Source organism: Coturnix japonica, chromosome 5 (genome assembly GCF_054131305.1).
Source record: "Coturnix japonica strain WE chromosome 5, WE-NBRP24, whole genome shotgun sequence".
Classification (NCBI taxonomy): domain Eukaryota; kingdom Metazoa; phylum Chordata; class Aves; order Galliformes; family Phasianidae; genus Coturnix; species Coturnix japonica.
Window position 1 is genome coordinate 13,094,887 of NC_140667.1, and position 16,019 is coordinate 13,110,905.

The following is a 16,019-nucleotide window of genomic DNA, read 5'->3' on the forward strand; positions in this document are numbered from 1 at the left end:
GGCCTGTGGCTCCTTCTATAGATCATGTCGACGACAAAGATTTTCCCCCATTCCCTCTGAGTGCAGCAAAAAGGGGACAGAAAACTCTTTGGAGCACTTTTTCTAGAAACAAACAAGTGAACAAGGAAGTCGTAAAATCTTAAAACACAAACTGAGCCAGAAAACTCCCTTTCTGGAAGCTGCTGCCGCATCTCCGCTCCCTTGGTCCCTGTTTTCTTCCCCTACCCCATCACAGCCATCATTCCCATCCTGGCCATCATCTCCTTCCCTCCATTGTGCTGCCCTTTCTGGCTGGAGACAGAGAGGAGCGAGTCATTGAGATGGAGGGAAGTGGCACTGGGCATCCCCAGGGATACACATGGAAGGAGAGGCATCCAATGCCACTGCAACATTGGAAGGGGAGGTTGTTAGTGGTTGGGATTTCATCTAAGGGATGTCTTGCCTGTCCTCCCCAGCCCCAAAACTCTTGGGCTGAGTTTTTCTAGGGAAATGTTTTTGCAGGTCCCTCTTTGCTTCCTGGCTGCCTTCACCAGTGGGGAGCCAAGACCTTGCAACCCAATGCCTGACTTCAGGCTTGCTGAGAAGCTGCTTTCTGGAGCTGTAGGCACAGAGCTGCCTCTGCTGCAAAGCACATATCTCCCTGTGGCTGTCTTTGCTTTCTCCCTCGTCTTGCGCTAGCTTGCAAAGCTAATACCTCAGGGGTCTCCGTTCATGCGTGTCTGTGTCCTGTGTCATCCTTTAAGCATTCTTCATTTCTGGAGCCACTCTTTTTTTCTTTTTCTCTCTTACCTTTGTACCTCCTTTTGTTGTTCTTTTCTATCTCTAAATCAACTTACACATGACAAATTAAAAAACTATCTCAGGTTAAACAGTGAACACAGCCCAGAGGCATGAGGAGCTGTGATAGAGCAAGGAAGAGCAGCTTGCCGCTCCCTGACCTCCTCTGCCTCCATCTGGGTGCCTGAAGCTGAGACAAGCCTGTCTAGAGGTTCATTGCTGTTTTCAACATGTCTTTATTCTTACTGTTTTTACAATGAGACCATGTTGGGGAGATTCCACATGCTCTCACTTGGTTCCCCAATGTCCCTTGAGAGCACACCACCATCCATCACTACCTTCAACAAGCTTCTCTAACCAGCTCAGTCATGCTGACCCAAACCATGGAGTAGGTAGAAAGAGCATTCCTTCTGCTGGCCTTGCAGCTGCAAGCTAACCCTATGGTTTGAGAAGGTAGTGATGCTAGCAAAGCTGTGCCAGGGCTTTTCAGCCTTTGCCTCCTCAGCTTTCAGCCACTTACACCCCTTTAGTTACGGCCTGCTCCGCCAACCTCATTTAATGACAACCTCATTTACAATCTACTCTTTCTGCCTGTCACTTTGGCTGTGCTTTCATTGAAACTTGAGAAAATTTCCCCTCCTGGCCACAAAAGGAAGACGAAATCATTCTCTACCCATCACCTCCATCTCAAGAGCTAGGCAGCCCTTCAGGAGTTGCACTCATTGTAGGGTCTCCCTGCTGGGCATTAATTACAGAAAGAAGATGACAAGTTGGCATGGCGAGGCAGTGGCGAGCACTCACATAACTCATCCCATTAGCTGGCATGGTGTGTTACAAACATACAAAAAAAAAGCAGCTGGAGTATGTCAGGAAGGAAAAAGTGAGTGTTGTAGACAAGACTCTGAATGTCTGAAGGGGCGGATGCGTGGTTTGCATTTTGTCATCTCTCTAGCATGCCCTCGATTGCTCTTCAGCTGTGCTTGAGGCTTTAGGCACTATGGGCTCCTCTCTTCTCTGAAACCAGAGCAAAAAAAAACCCTTTTAAGATTCATAGATAGGTCATAGTGGCCAGGAGCCATTCATCACCCACCTCTGCTGTCTTCTTCTGAAGTCCTTCATGTCGATCCTTTCCCTTTATGTTGGGTGTGTGTGCTAGAAGTCCTCTTGTGCAATGTTTTAAGGCAACATCCAGAAAATACCTTGTATCACAGCAGCCCTGCCTGAGCTGGGGCTATCAGTGCTAAGCCTGAGCCATGAGGGTCACCGAGAGGCTTGCAATTATTGTGAGTGACTTTTCCAATCTGCCTGATGGACAACTTTGTTCACAAATCAAAGACTTGTCATGAGGGTGGATGTGTTGGCTGTCTTCTGACCAAGCCATTTTATGGGCTCTTGCAACCAGACTACTCAATCCAAGTTTCACTGGGACCCAAATGGTGTCCATCCTCATATGATGAGGGTGGATTTCCTTGTAGTGGCAGAAGTGAGAGCAGGGGAGAGGTCTCTCCTTCTAAGAGAGGAACCACCAAAGCTGGTTAGGCACTGCAGCTGCCACATGCCCTGTGGTCCAGGACACCCCACCATGTTCACATCTGCTTCATCCCGGATGCAGTGGTGGTGGTGTTGGGACTTTTGACCATATGAAGGATGGACCAAACCACAGCTTTCCTTCTGGCTAGAAGGAACACCACTCCAGCCTCCTGACTGTCTCCAGGCATGAGCCCCTCAGCTGGTTCCTTCCCATCCATATTTTGGGGGCTGAGCAAACTTGGAGGGAGGGCAGTGATCAGGTTGGCAACACCAAGCCAGAGGCTTGGGTCGGAGCAGGCTCGTCCCCAGCCTCTGTGGCAGCATCTCCAGCCCCTGCTGCCTTCCCAGCCTTTCTCTTTGTTTGTTTCTTTGGACGTCTGTCCCTGTTTTGTCTGCCCCTTAGGAGACTGTGCCCCACAGAACCCCCTCCCACTGTCCCGTTCCCCCTACCATTATTAATACTAATGATAATAAGCTATCAGTGTTGTCATTGCAATCTATGAATGATAGATTTAAGTATTTATGATTATTATTATGATTATTATGGTTATGATTATGTACTTTTTTGCTTCTTACTCTTTGTATGTTGCTCCTTGTTTCTCTGTTGTGAATAAACACAAGGCCCCATCAGACCTTCTCTCTGCTCCCAAGCCAGAGGAGGCAAACACAGCCCCAGCAGACCCTAGTCTGAAGGTTTGGAGGGTGGTGCTTTCCAAGGACATAAAGAAACCAAACCTGGGGCAGATCTGTTCTCTTAACTCTTCCCTTCCTTCCTGCAACTCCTCTCCCCCATATTGCCATCTGTTTGCAAGAGGCAGGAATCCACCAGCATCAGGAATGGAGAATTAAATGGCAAAGCATAAAGCATAAAGTGTTAGCCACAATGAGTTTTGGCTGGGCATCCTGCTCATAGAGGCATCTCCCTCCAGGTCATGGCACTCTGACCTTCTGCTGGCTGCACACTGAGGCTGCAGCTCCACCCAGATGGGTTTGGGTTCTACTGATGCCTCTGGTTCACCAATCCCCCACTCACCTCACTCAGCCAAGCCCACCCACTGGTGTTCCATCCCAGAAAGATGTCATGGGCTCTCCTGGTGCCAGTGTCCTTATGGTGCCACTGCCTCTGTCTGTCTGAGGCTGATAAAGCAGGATGCCAGTAAGCAGGCAGAACTTTGACCTTCTTTTATCTATACATCACCTAGGCTGTTTACATAGCTGAGAGGTTTTCAGGTGGCTGTAAGGGGAATATTTTGCTAGGAGGAGACATTAGGGAAAGGGAAGAGGAGCCTCATCTGCTCCATGGTTTGAAATACTCTCTGTACCGTGAGCCCCATAAAGAATCATCTTGATCTGGGGATTTTAACAATGCCCTTCCCTTTGCAGTCCTGACACGATCAGTTCTGTCACTACTTTGCCTCCTCATGGGCTGGGCTCGTTCCCATCACCCTGTGCTGAACTCATTCCCGAGGCTGCTCCAGGACCAGAGCTCAGGTCTCAGCTGCAGAGAGCCCCTGCAGAGCCTGGGGTCCCGCTCCGGCATCACCCTTCCTACCTCACCTGTGCTTGGATGGGGTGGGAGCAGGCAGGGCCCCTCGCACTGCAGTTCAGCTCCCGCCAGCATCCCCACAGGATCCAGCCCTTCCTCTGAGAGCACAACACATGGATGGGGTCTGCATCCACTGCAGACACTGTGCAGGTCCTGAGCAAGGAAGATGCTCCGGCTGCTGATCCCGCTGTATTCCCCCTGTTGCTGCAGGTGGGACTGAACACAGTTCAGTTCTCCCTCTTGGACTCAGAGAGACATCCTGCCTCTGCCCCGTCTTTATTTTATTTATTACCAGAGGCTGTAAGCAGCAGTGCTTCTCTACCCCCTCTTTCTTTTCCTTTCTTTTGTATTTTGGAACAATGTGTTGTAATAAATACCCAAATAGGTGTTTTAACAGCTGGTGTCGGCCTTGGTTTGTGGGGGAGCTGCTCAGGATGGGGCTGGAGGGTCCTGGATTGGAGAAGGCAATGCATTTTTGGCTGCATCCACCAGAACTGATGGAGAGCTGGACATGCAGCCAGACCCACATGTATTTACAGGGCCCTGTGGCTGGAGCACAATTAATTCAAAGCACCAGCTCCAGAAAGCTGCATGCTTGCAGACCTCAGCAAAGAGCGGACGTGCACCCTCAGCAGGTACCAGGGGTGCCCCACTGCAACCCACTATGTTTTAGGAACCGTCCTCTCATCCCACTGCAATCACTGAGCACTCTCTTCCCTGTGTCCGTCCTTGTGGTTTGCACAGCACAAACCATTACTGCAATGAGAAACCCAGGAACGTCCTTTTTCCAGCTCTTGTGCTTTTATTGACTCAGAATGGCTGCCAAGCCTATAAATAAATGTTCCTTGAGCTAAATATAGCAGCCACTGAAACAGGGCTGATGTCTATTTATTTATCTTGTGGCCTCTTTGAAAGCTTGCCAGCCACCGCCACCTCTACCTTCGCTTTGTCCCACCCCAGGCTGCGGCCACCCACAGCAGGGGTATGGGGAGAAGGGGTCACCCATAGGCACCTCTCTCCTGCAGGTCCCTCTGGCCAGGATGTCACCACTGGGGTCGCCTCAATCTGAGATCCTCCAAAGGACACCTCTTTCTCCAGCCCTGTTAGTTGTGCACTGATGTCTGGGCTGAAGATACAGGCTTCACCTCTTCATCCCTCCGAGGCAGAAAACACTGATGGAAAGAGAGGTGAGGACTGTTCCCAGGGAGGTTGTGGAGTCACCATCCCTGAAGGTGTTCAAGAACTGTGCAGATGTGGCACTGACGGATGTGGTTAGTGGGTGTGGTGGGGGTGGGTGCTGGTGGTTGGACTAGATGATCTTAGTGATCTTTTCCAGCTTTAATAATGCTGTGATTCTTGTGCTGCAGACACTGCTGTAGGATGCTGCTTACCTTGGGTTGTGACGAGTTCATCGCAGCTCTGTGCCAGCAAAGGGGAGGAAAAAAGAACGTCACTCCCTGGAAAGCCACATTTGCTCCTGGAGCAATTTGAGACATTAATAATGCTTAGCACTTAGAGGGAGCTTTGCTAAACATGAGCTAATCCTTACAACACCCATGGGAAGGAGAAAAGTAATTATTGTTATTGGGCTTGATTTTTCTCTTCCCATGTACCCCTGCAGATCAAGATTAGCTCTACCAATCCCAGGTTGCTCTGTAAATCAGGGGAGGATCATACTTAGCTCAGTTTTTGCAAATAGGAAACCTGGAGCGGAGATGGTAGGTTATTGCCAAGGGCCACACAAGAAGGCAGAGTGTGTGGGGGAAATCCCAGTCCCTGATCCTATCCTGCCAAAGGGTCCTGTTCCTCTCTGTGGGCCCTCACGAGCAGGATTCTTTATATGGGGACAAGCATCCTGTGGAGAACCAACCTCATGGGGAGTCAGGAACAGGCTTCTTCCCACCATCAGCCAAGCAGAAGGGATTGCAGAATGAGGGATAGGCCATCCAGATAGCAGAACACAGCTTTATGGACATGAGCAGCATGGAAGAGAGGAGGGGGTGTCTCCCTTGTTGGTGTCTCTGCAAGGATAGGGAGCTCCCCAGTGCTGAGGGTGGGTTTTACTGGCTTTATTTTGCTCCCCAGCCACACTCTTCTCTTTGGCTGAGGGCCTTGTGCCCAGTGTCTGAGTGGAAATACTGTCTGTCAGCAGTACCAAGATGATGTCATTTAGTTTTCCAGGCTTCTGGGCTGAGCCAGCAACTTGAGTAAGTATGACTAGATGGGCTTTATTTAGGAGCCCAAGTGCAACCAAGCCCAGGTCTTCGTGGCACCCAGCAGCAGGTCATGCCCTCCCCTGTGTCTCCACTACTGCTGCAAACTCAGCCCCATTGGAGACGGCAGGCTGCCTCGGAGAAGGCGTCTTTTGGGAAGCCAACCTGGTTCGGGTGATGGGGATACTTAGGATACTTAGGGGAGCAGTGTGGTGGATGCCCATCATCTCTTCCTCTGGGCTTTCTTCTCATCTTCAGCCATGCCCTGCCAGCCCCTAGGTCCTTATGGGCAATGTGTGTGAGAGCAAGGAGCTACCATGTCCCTGAGGTGCCACCATGCCCCCAGGTGCTCTGTCTACCATCAAGCTCCTTGAGAAACTTAATCTGAGCATGGCAGCATCCTCACCCTTCTGTCTGCCATCTGCAGGCTGGGTTGCGTTAAACAAGTATCATGCCAGCTCTGGGTGCTTTTTAGTAGGAAAGCAAATGTTCTCAGCCCTCCTCCTCCCATGGATAGCCCATAACCTGCCTCTTCTTCTTCAGCAGCAGCTCCTGACAAGCTAGGAGCTAAGAATAGCCCTGCTGCTGGCTCCACGCTGGTGCTGTTTGCTCAGTGACTCAGAGCTGGCCAGGCAGGCACTTACTCAAAGGGCCCCATTACTCATATGTCTGCATTGCCCCAAGGATGCTGTTTGTGTCTTTTGCTTGCCTCTCCTTTAAAGATGCTTTATTTATTTATTTATTTTAATCAAGCTGCCTGATGCAGGTCATTATCCTGCTGTGGATTTACCACTAAACATGTTTGCCCCAATCCCCACAGTTCTGCTCCTGGACATTGCCATACTGGGAGGGGGCTGTGTGGGCATGAGAAAATACCTCCAAAAAATCACATTTTTGAGAATCCACACTGAATAACAACATGAAGCTGGCTCTGCTGGATCCAGCTGTCCCTTTGTGTGCTCCCATCCTGCCTGTAGCCACCATTAATTGCAGCCCTTTCTGCTCTCCACCCAGGGCCTCATCAGCCAGGGGGTGCTGTGGGGTCTGGAAAGCACCTTGGTGAGCTACAACAGCTCTCCTTTGCTTTAACAAGTGGCTTTGGTGACCAAAATCGAAAAGATACCATCTTCTCTGTCTGGTTTATTCCTCTGAGGTGGTGGGGGCAGGCCCCACTGCGCCCACAGGCTCCTCACTGTGCGCAATGCACTGACATTATCTCCCTGGGTCATTCCACTTTGGAGGATTACCTCACTGAGAAAACAGGCACCGGCATGCACATCAGTGCACACCCATCTCAGGCAAATAGATCCACCCCCATGGGAACAGGCACATGGGAAGGTGCCCCAGAGGTCAGGAGATATACGAGAGAACCGGAGCAGGTGAAGATTTTTTGGCCTCTGTGTGCTGACAGCAGGGAGGTTGCGGCACAGCGTAGGGAAGGAGGAGGCTGCTGTCATCCATCCAGTCGCAGGTGGGACCCAGCAACCGGCAGGGATCAGCCTGGAGCAGCCTCTAGCGGCGGCTCCCACAGCCCGGAGCTGTTCAGCCACCAGCGCTCCGCCTGTGCACACCAGGGGGTGAGGAGAGCCCTTACTGGCATCCCAACCCCTTACTGGCATCCCAACCCGTCCCCTTCATCAGCCCGAGGGGCTGGATGTGATCTCCATTTCCTCCCGGTCTGTGTTCCCGTGTCCTGAAGACCAAGCACTGCCCAGCAGCCATCCGCCCGAGATCAGCCCATCCTTTTAGTGTGAGCGGTGGCACTGCACCTTTCAGCCCTGTAGAGCTGGCTTCCAGGCTTGGCTTCAGATGTGTCCTGGCATCCCTAAGTACAATGCGGTGATGCAGATTCTGCCTGGGCAAGGCAAGGGCCAGTCTGCCTCGTCTCCAGCCAGAGGGCCTTAATCCACCAGAGACAGCCCTCAGAGCTCCCTGATGCCAAGCAAAAGTGCATCAAGTCAAAGTGCTGCCAGAGCTGCCTCTCCCTGCCCTGCCTTCCTCATTAACTAATGCACAGGGCAGCCGACAGGGACAAGGGCCAGCATGAGCATGAGATGCACAGGCTGTCTCTGTGCTGTGATGGAAGAGCTGCTTCAGCCCAGTTCCACCAATGGGCACCTTGCCTCCAGAGCTGGGCAGAAGCACTGAGGTTTCTCAGGTAGCAGAATAACCTCTTATGTCAGGGGAAGCCTCCTTCCTTACAGGCATTTAAGAAAGTAAATAAGGGATGGAGACACTGAGAGGTGTGAGTATGGCACTAAGGGACATGTTTTAATCATGGAACTCATTAAACAAGCTTGATGGTTGGAATTTGTGATCCTGAAAGTCTTTTCCAATCTAGACGTTTCTGTGATTTTATATCAGAGCAGACTGAAAAGGAAGCAGCCAGCAGGATAACCCAGGGGAGTGTATGGAGCCATCCAGCTCACATGACCTCTGTGGTCTCACCTGCTCCACACTCGACAACAGCTCAGCTGCACATTTGACAGCACCTGGCCAACAAACAAACCTTGATTCCCCTCCTCATGAGAAAAATGCTCTGTTTGCAGAGAAGTGGTGAAAAACGATCTTCCTGGCGTGCTCACCCTCTCCATCTCCCGGGGCTGTGCCAAGCAGAACTGCTGACAGATGCAGACAGTACCAAGCCCTTCTCCTGCATGGACTGGCTGCCCTTGGCTCTCACACCCACCAAAGCCATTAGCAATGAGCTCAAGCTTCTATTATTGCTGATCCAGGGAGTCTGGAGGCTCTCGGAAGTGTAGCATCGATTTGTGCCTCTTACATGTCCCTCTCAGGACTTCGGTTTCAGGAAATATCTTTGCCTCTCCTCTCTCCTTCACAGTCTCCAGGAATGATCTTCCAGAGGGACTCTGAGCTAAGGGAAAAACAACTAGGAGTTCAGTGAGAAGAATGAGGGCTTAGCAAGGCCCCTTGCTTTGTTTGTCTGTGTGCTTTATTAATCCTTCTCAGTATGGGGGAGGACACCTTCCCCCCAGAGAGTCTGTACCTTGGTAAGCCAGAAAAAGACACAGTGGGAATTTTGGGAATGCAAAGCGAGTCACAATATCACAAAGAGATGTGGTGTGAATTACAGATGGGAAACACCTCACATAGCAGCTTAGCAGCAAGGACTGCTGGTCTCTGCTCATGGCATGGCCATGTAAAGTCAGTATGCCCAGGGCAGTGCCTTCTCCTCCCTCTCCCAACCTGGCAGAGCTTCCAGCATGGCTGTTGTTGACGAGTAAACAGGAGACAGCGTTGCTGTGCAAACTCAGATAAGCCTGTCTGTCTGCCAGGGAGTGTTAACTGCTGGTAATGATCAACTCAGCAGCATCCTGGTACCCTTGGAAGAAAATCCTGCTGAGGGCAGGGGCAGACAGAGGGCAGAAGAGATGCTCCTAATTTTTATCCAAGTGGGCTAGGAGGATAGACATGATTTTTCCTTTGTGTCACTGTACACACATAAGGAGCCAAGGGCCCAACTGTGTTGTATCTTTTCTATAGAAATGGATCACAAAACAGCCCCAACAGCAGTGTTAAAGCTTTGCACAAGCAGTCAGGTAGCACCATGAGGACAAACAAGGCAGTCAAAAAAGAGCTACATCCAGAAGCCAAGTCACTTCCTGAAGTCTCCTTTCTTGGGTAGGAAAGGCCTGATGCTGGGCCCAGCACCTTATCAAACAGGCTGCCTCACTCCCCCTGCATCCCCAGAAAGACTTTCAGGTGCGTGGGTACACTTCACAAATGAACTATCACAAACATTAAGTGTTTGTGCCAGCTGCCAGAAGCAGAGATCAAACTCTCTCCTGCATCTATCAGCTCTGCCTGGGAAACGGACTTGCCTTTGACAGCAGACAAGCAAGTGCTTGGTGTCCTGAACAGGCAGATTGTGCTGTTTGCTGCCATTGGGAAGGGGAGATGTCCAACAGAAGATGATTCAGCCATGGCACCACTGGACTCCCGCACACCTGAGGAACATGTCCTGGACAAAGCTGATTTACCCTCATCTCACTGTCCTGCATTTCACGCAGCAGCATATTATTGAGTGCAGGGGACAGAATTTAGCTGACTCCTTGCACTTACTGCCCTTACAGCTGTGAGAGTCAGAGGAGAAAGAGGACAGATCACCTTCCACTGCTAACGCTGAAAAGTAGACATGAAACAAACCCAGCTTTTGTTGACAGCACTTACTGCAGAAATCAACACTTCCTATACATAGAAAAATCAATTAAATGTGATTTAGCAAATAAATCCCCTTTGGACCTGGACCAGGACAAAACCACCTGTATCAAGAGGGCCTCACATCACCAAACCTCTACATGGCTGTCCCTTTCTAAAGCCTCACTTTCTCCTCACCAGGACCACCACCCCAGCTAGAACCTGGGTTCCTGATTGGGAATAGCTGTCACAGAGACCATCCATCCTCCTGTGCCTGCACAGCTCTCCTGATGGCCATTAGATGGAGCCATTAAGTCTTCTTCGGAGGCAAAGCCCCGGTGGCAGCAAGCTTGGAGCAGGGTGCACCCGAGTTCCTTTCTTCAGCTCACAGGAAGAGAATGGAGCTGGATTGCCCACCTCCAGATAAAACCAGATAAAGAGATTCCTAGCGTAGGAGCTGGTAAGGAAAGGCAGATTAGTGCTTTCTGTTGTTTCCAAAGATGTGAGCAAGATTCTGTGTCACCGCTTATGGGTTTTGCACTAGTCATGCAAGGTTGGCTGTATTCCTGCAGTGATGTCTGCGTAGGAGAAGGCAGTAGCAGTGTAGGAGCATTTCAGCCTCAGTTTCCTCAAAATAAGGTGTGTTTGCCGCTGGGAAGTGTTAAAAAAAAAGGAATTCAGATCAATCAGGGGCAGAAACGAAAGAGCAACCATGTTAGCAAAGCTCCCTTTTGAGCACTGTGGGACACCGGATGCTTTCAGACAGCCCCAGAGAGCTCTCACTTGGGAGCGACCTTCTCCCCTTCACATCCCTCTTCTTCTTCCCCTTTTATTTTTAGCACAAAGAACAAAGCAAGAAGAGGCTTGTACTTCAAGGCACACTGCTTGCAATGTTCTCACCATGTCTGCCATCTCCTCTCCCGTTATGGGACCAGAACTTCCCATGCTTTTGAGTTATTAACTCTCTTTGTGGGTTTTGTTTGTTTGTTTGTTTGCTTGCATTTGTTTTTGTCTTGTTTTGTTGTTGTTTCGGTGAATCGAGCCTGCCATCCAGCTGAGGTTTTTACCTGGCATTGCAAATAGGCATGAATAATAACCAACCTCTTTTTATTCTTGTTTTTCTTTGGATTTTAAATGCGTGAAATGAAAGAGAAGAAAAATGGTAGCAAGCAGAGGAATCCTGAGAAGGAGGGAGAGGAGGAATCATCACTATTGCATGTAGTGATAAGAATGGCTGCTGAGCTGGAGCGAGTGGTTTCCAAGTGCAGTGGGAGCCAGCTTCAATTTCACAGCATAATCTTTCCTGTGGCCTTAAAATAACTTCTCCCTGCCCCCAGGGTATCACAGGAGCTGGGGAGCCATGCGTGCCCCTTGCCTGCACAGCTCCGCATTCAGCACTGCCTTATCTCTATCTGGGGGCTGTTTGGAGAGCTGTGGCATTGCATGTGTCACACTGAGGCACTAAGCCCTGGAACAGAAAGGGGACATTTTTCAGACCTGTGGTCTCCCCAGGAGGGCAGCAGGCTGGGCAGAGCTGACTGTTTGAGCTCATTATTGATGCCAGCAATAGAACAGCTTCCCCGAACTGTTCCGCAGAGATGGGATCTCTTTATTGTAGGGGCTAATTGCTCATGTGAGATGTACTTACAGAAGCGGCTGTTTGTGCAGAGAGCAGTAGACAAACAGACTCCTGTTCTGCCAGGCACCCTTTGTAATCAGAGGGGGCTGGGAATACTTTAGTGCAGTCATGGAAGGCCTCGTTTGCCCCACCACCACCAATCCTGCACTAGGCTGGATGGTTTTGTGGTGTGCTGAGTTCCATCCCACTACCCAGCTCAGCAGGAATGGCAGTTCAGAACAATTCCTCCTCCCTGGATGTATCCAGGGCCAGGTCGGATGGGGCCCTGTGCAGCCTGATCTGGTGGGAGGCAGCCCTGCCCATGAAAAGGGGCTGGAATTGGGTAGGCTTTAAGGTCCCTTCCAAACAATTCCCTGCACTCAGCCCATTGCTTGCTCCTGTACATGGTGTGAACAAGCCATGTCTTGGCACAGCAACCTTACTATCCCTATGACTCGCAAATCTAACACTGTGTAAAAGCATCCAGGACTCTGAAAAACAGACTCATGGTTGTTCTTCAGCTGTGTATCTTCTGTCTGCTGGCTATCATATTTCTTTATCAGGTGGAGGCCTAGGGGGAATTTTGCCACGTGTGAGGGAGATCCAGCATTAGGAAAGTAATGCAAACAATTTCCGGCACTGTCTCCATCCCCTGGCACAGCCAGCAGGGATGGTTTCCAATGATGTGCCTGCAGGTAGCCCACAGCCCATCCACACCAAATAGACATCCCTCTCCCTGTGTGAAGATATACCTCCTGTTTCCCACCTCCTGTGCTTTTGTCTGCCCTGTGACAGGTGGTGGGTTGGGATACGCTCAGTGAAGAGTTCAGCAGTAAGAAAAAGCAGCATCAACTACAGTAAGCTGTAGCAAAACTGATGTGTCAATCCTGATGTGCTGCTCCTTTTGTTCTTCCAGGAAGAGCTTCAGTTGGAAGAACAGAGAAATCTACCAAGTTCTGAGCACTCCCAAGCAGTGAGTGTTTCAGAGCATTTACATGTCAGCTCTCACAAGACATTTGATGTAGAGGGAAATGTTTCTTTTTCCAGATGTGGCAACTGAGGCATGAGGAAGGTATTGCTCAACAACACTTAATTACTGGGGAGAAACCATAGAAAACAGTCACCACTGGTCTCGTGCTGTAACATCCACTCAGAAGTTTTTCTGTAAAAGAGGAAATGTCCAATATTACTGTCTTCCTGTGAACAGGAGATGAAGAAAATATTACCCAGAGATTTACTTTGTTCAGCAACTCTGAAAATGCAGACACCCAAGTACGGATTTTAAGTACTCCTTCCTGAAGCTTTGGCACTCTATAGACATGCAAATGCAAGCCATATTTCCTAGCTAGTTGGGCTCCATATAAATATATATGCATACATACATATTTATATATCAGTCTGGTCTGGTCCTTAGCAGACTGTCTTGTTGTAAGACTATATCTAAAATGTGTTACTATTATTGGCAGCAATCGATATTTAGAACCACTCATAGTGTTTATTTATGAAAAAAAATCGAATGTTCCAACCAAGAAGAGACGTTGTTATTAATATCCAGCATGATTAATGATCACATTGCAGGCAGGCCCACGCTGTCAGACTCATGCTCTTTGCTTTTTCTAGTGGCTCTGCAGGAATTTGAACCATAACATGTTTCATGCACAGTGACAAAGACGTTTTGTCCCAGGGAAGGAATATGTGAATGTTTTTGACTTAAAGAGCCAGTGCCACATTCAGAACTTTACAAAAGCACCATTTGGAACCCAAATCCATCTCTCTGTCACGTCTTTCACTGAATGCGTATTTCCTCCTGTAGCTGAAGTTCTGTATCTGAGCAGCAGCCTTTCAGCTTGCTCAGATGCTTCACCCCTCTATTGTGGTTGTCAAAGCATCAGCTCTGAGGCCTCCTGGCTTGTACCAAACGTTGGGCTGTGGAGACAGGACAGGTGTTTCTGATGCAGTCTGCCAGCAAGCGTCCAAAGTTCATTCCCACTCCTTATGCTCTGCTGCCTAAGCTGATGTTTGCACACCTGCACCTTGTGCTTTTGCTGCTGCAGAAGGCAATGGCAATAAAGTCGAGCAGTAAAGTTGACACAGTTGCAGAGAGCCCGGTGCTTTGATTACTTCCTCATAGCCACTTGTCCTTTGCAGCACCGCTTTATTACTTACTGGGCAAAGAAGCCAACTGAAAAGCCAACATGCAAGTCAGCTATACATGGAAGATTGTGTCTGAGATGCCATCAAATATCACATTTTGTACAGATCTGGTCATGAGAATTGCAGGAGGGAAAAATAAGGAAATGAACCTTCAGGGCAGCTATTCCAAGGCAGCTTTTAGCCATACTGAGCCACCTTGGGGACTGCAGCATAACTCATCAGGGCTGGCAGAGGAGCCTTTGGGTAGACTGGGGTGTCCTCGCCATCCTATAATTTCCCTTCCTACCTCATCTACATGTCAAGAACCAGTTCTTGTTAAACATGTTATAGTTGTGTCACGCTAGCACTTGCAAGCTTGTTACCCCCAAAAAGACCATCCCTTTACTATGATGTATAATATAATGTATCTGCAATACCAATTTGACAACTGATAAAAGCTTTAAAACAGTAATCATAAGTGAGATATACACGAATGCATCATGACACTGCAAAGTATGATAGAAAAGGTTAATAAAATAGATGTCGGCTTTCTGAATTACTACCGCAGCATCAATTCCCCCTGTGCCAGTTGCTGTGTATTTTCCTTGATACAATCAGGAGGAAAACATCTAATCTGACATGACAAACTCATTGTATTGGGAGTCATCTCTGCTTTAAAACATGCGTCATATGACTCAACACCCCGCTCAGGGTACAATGCACCCCTCAGTAAAACTGGGCAGAGCTCATCCTTAAATACCCTGCCAAAAATATTCCCAACAAAGGCCGACAAGAAAACATAATTCAAATGAGGGACATCTGCTCCCTAATGTTTGCAGATAATGACTGGATCAAGTGTCTGCAGAAAGGAGAATTATTTTCTGCAGATGGTTTGATCTGATATTTTCTGTGTTGTGCGAGACCTTTGTCTTGTCCGCTCTGCAAAGTGTGCGGTGCTTTGCTGCCATCGGGCTTCTGTCCCATCCTCTGGTGTTATAAATACAAAGGCAACTCAAACTATGGAAGTTTACAAAGGTAAAATAAAGCACGTGTGCATTGTGCAGATGTCAGAGCAGAGCCCACAAAGTAGTGGTGGATCCTCACAGCCTCCAGGAGCCAGTGCTGCCCTCGGGAAGCTGCTGGTCCCGAGCAACAACGATTTAGAAGCATCAAGGCATCATAGAATTACTCAGGTTGGAGAAGACCTCAAAGATCATCAAGTCCAGCCTCAGCCTATTCATAGTACCCTAACTCTAAGATATGGAGATTAAGATTTTCTCAAATTCAAGATGCTAACGATCATGCAATGAGCCCAAGGATGCAGCTGTCAGCACCCGGACCAGCAGCCTTTAATTAACCTGTGTCCTACGTGTGTGATCACACACAGATCTGCAAATAGCTTTGTCTTAGAATGGAGCAATGGAGGAGGTGGCTGTACTTCTGCTTTAGAACACACCAATAAACATAGAGTCACAGAATTGTAGGGGAACCTCTAGAGATTTGAAGAATTGAGGGGACCTCTAGAGATCATCGAGTCCAACCCCCAGCTCATCGAGCCCAACCCCCGACTATGGCTCCGAAACAACCCACAGAGACATTTGGAACGGAATGGATTGTCCCTCTCCATCACTGACATCCCCAAGCAAAGCACCGCACTACACTTCCCAGCGTGCCCCAGGATGCGGCAGGAAAGGGACCGGGGTGCGGATGGTGCCACTACCGGGTTGTCCGGCTGCGGGGCGGGGCGAGCTCCGTGTGTTTACTTCCGTCCGCCCGAGTGCGCGAGTGTCAGAGCCGAGGAGCGCGGCCGCTTGGTTAGCGGAGCCGCAGCCGGGCAGCACCCGCCGGGCCGGCCGCTGGGGCGGGGCGAGTCGGGACCTCATGAGCGGCCGGTGAGAAGGACGCGGCTGCCGCGGGAGCCACCCGGGGCGGCGGGACCCAGCCATGGACTGGCTTATGGGGTGAGTAGGGCCCCCCCTGCGCGTCCCCTTCCCCTCGGGGAGCGGCCGCGAGATACAGGGGCGCGAGGGCGAGTCGTTGTGCG

At 49.8% G+C, this 16,019-nt stretch overlaps 1 protein-coding gene across 4 annotated transcripts in view; it reads left to right on the forward strand.

Moving 5' to 3' along the window:
- Positions 1-15,765: 15,765 nt before the first annotated feature.
- Positions 15,766-16,019, forward strand: part of MOB2 (MOB kinase activator 2) — a 112,200-nt gene continuing 111,946 nt past the window's right edge. For all 4 annotated transcript variants that reach the window (XM_085548391.1, XM_085548389.1, XM_085548390.1 and 1 more), the window contains exon 1: positions 15,766-15,936. Coding sequence is in view for 1 of the 4 variants with exons in the window: in XM_015863839.3 (XP_015719325.1) it covers positions 15,920-15,936 (17 nt within the window). In the remaining 3 variants the exon portion in view is untranslated. The remainder of the gene's footprint in view (positions 15,937-16,019) is intronic.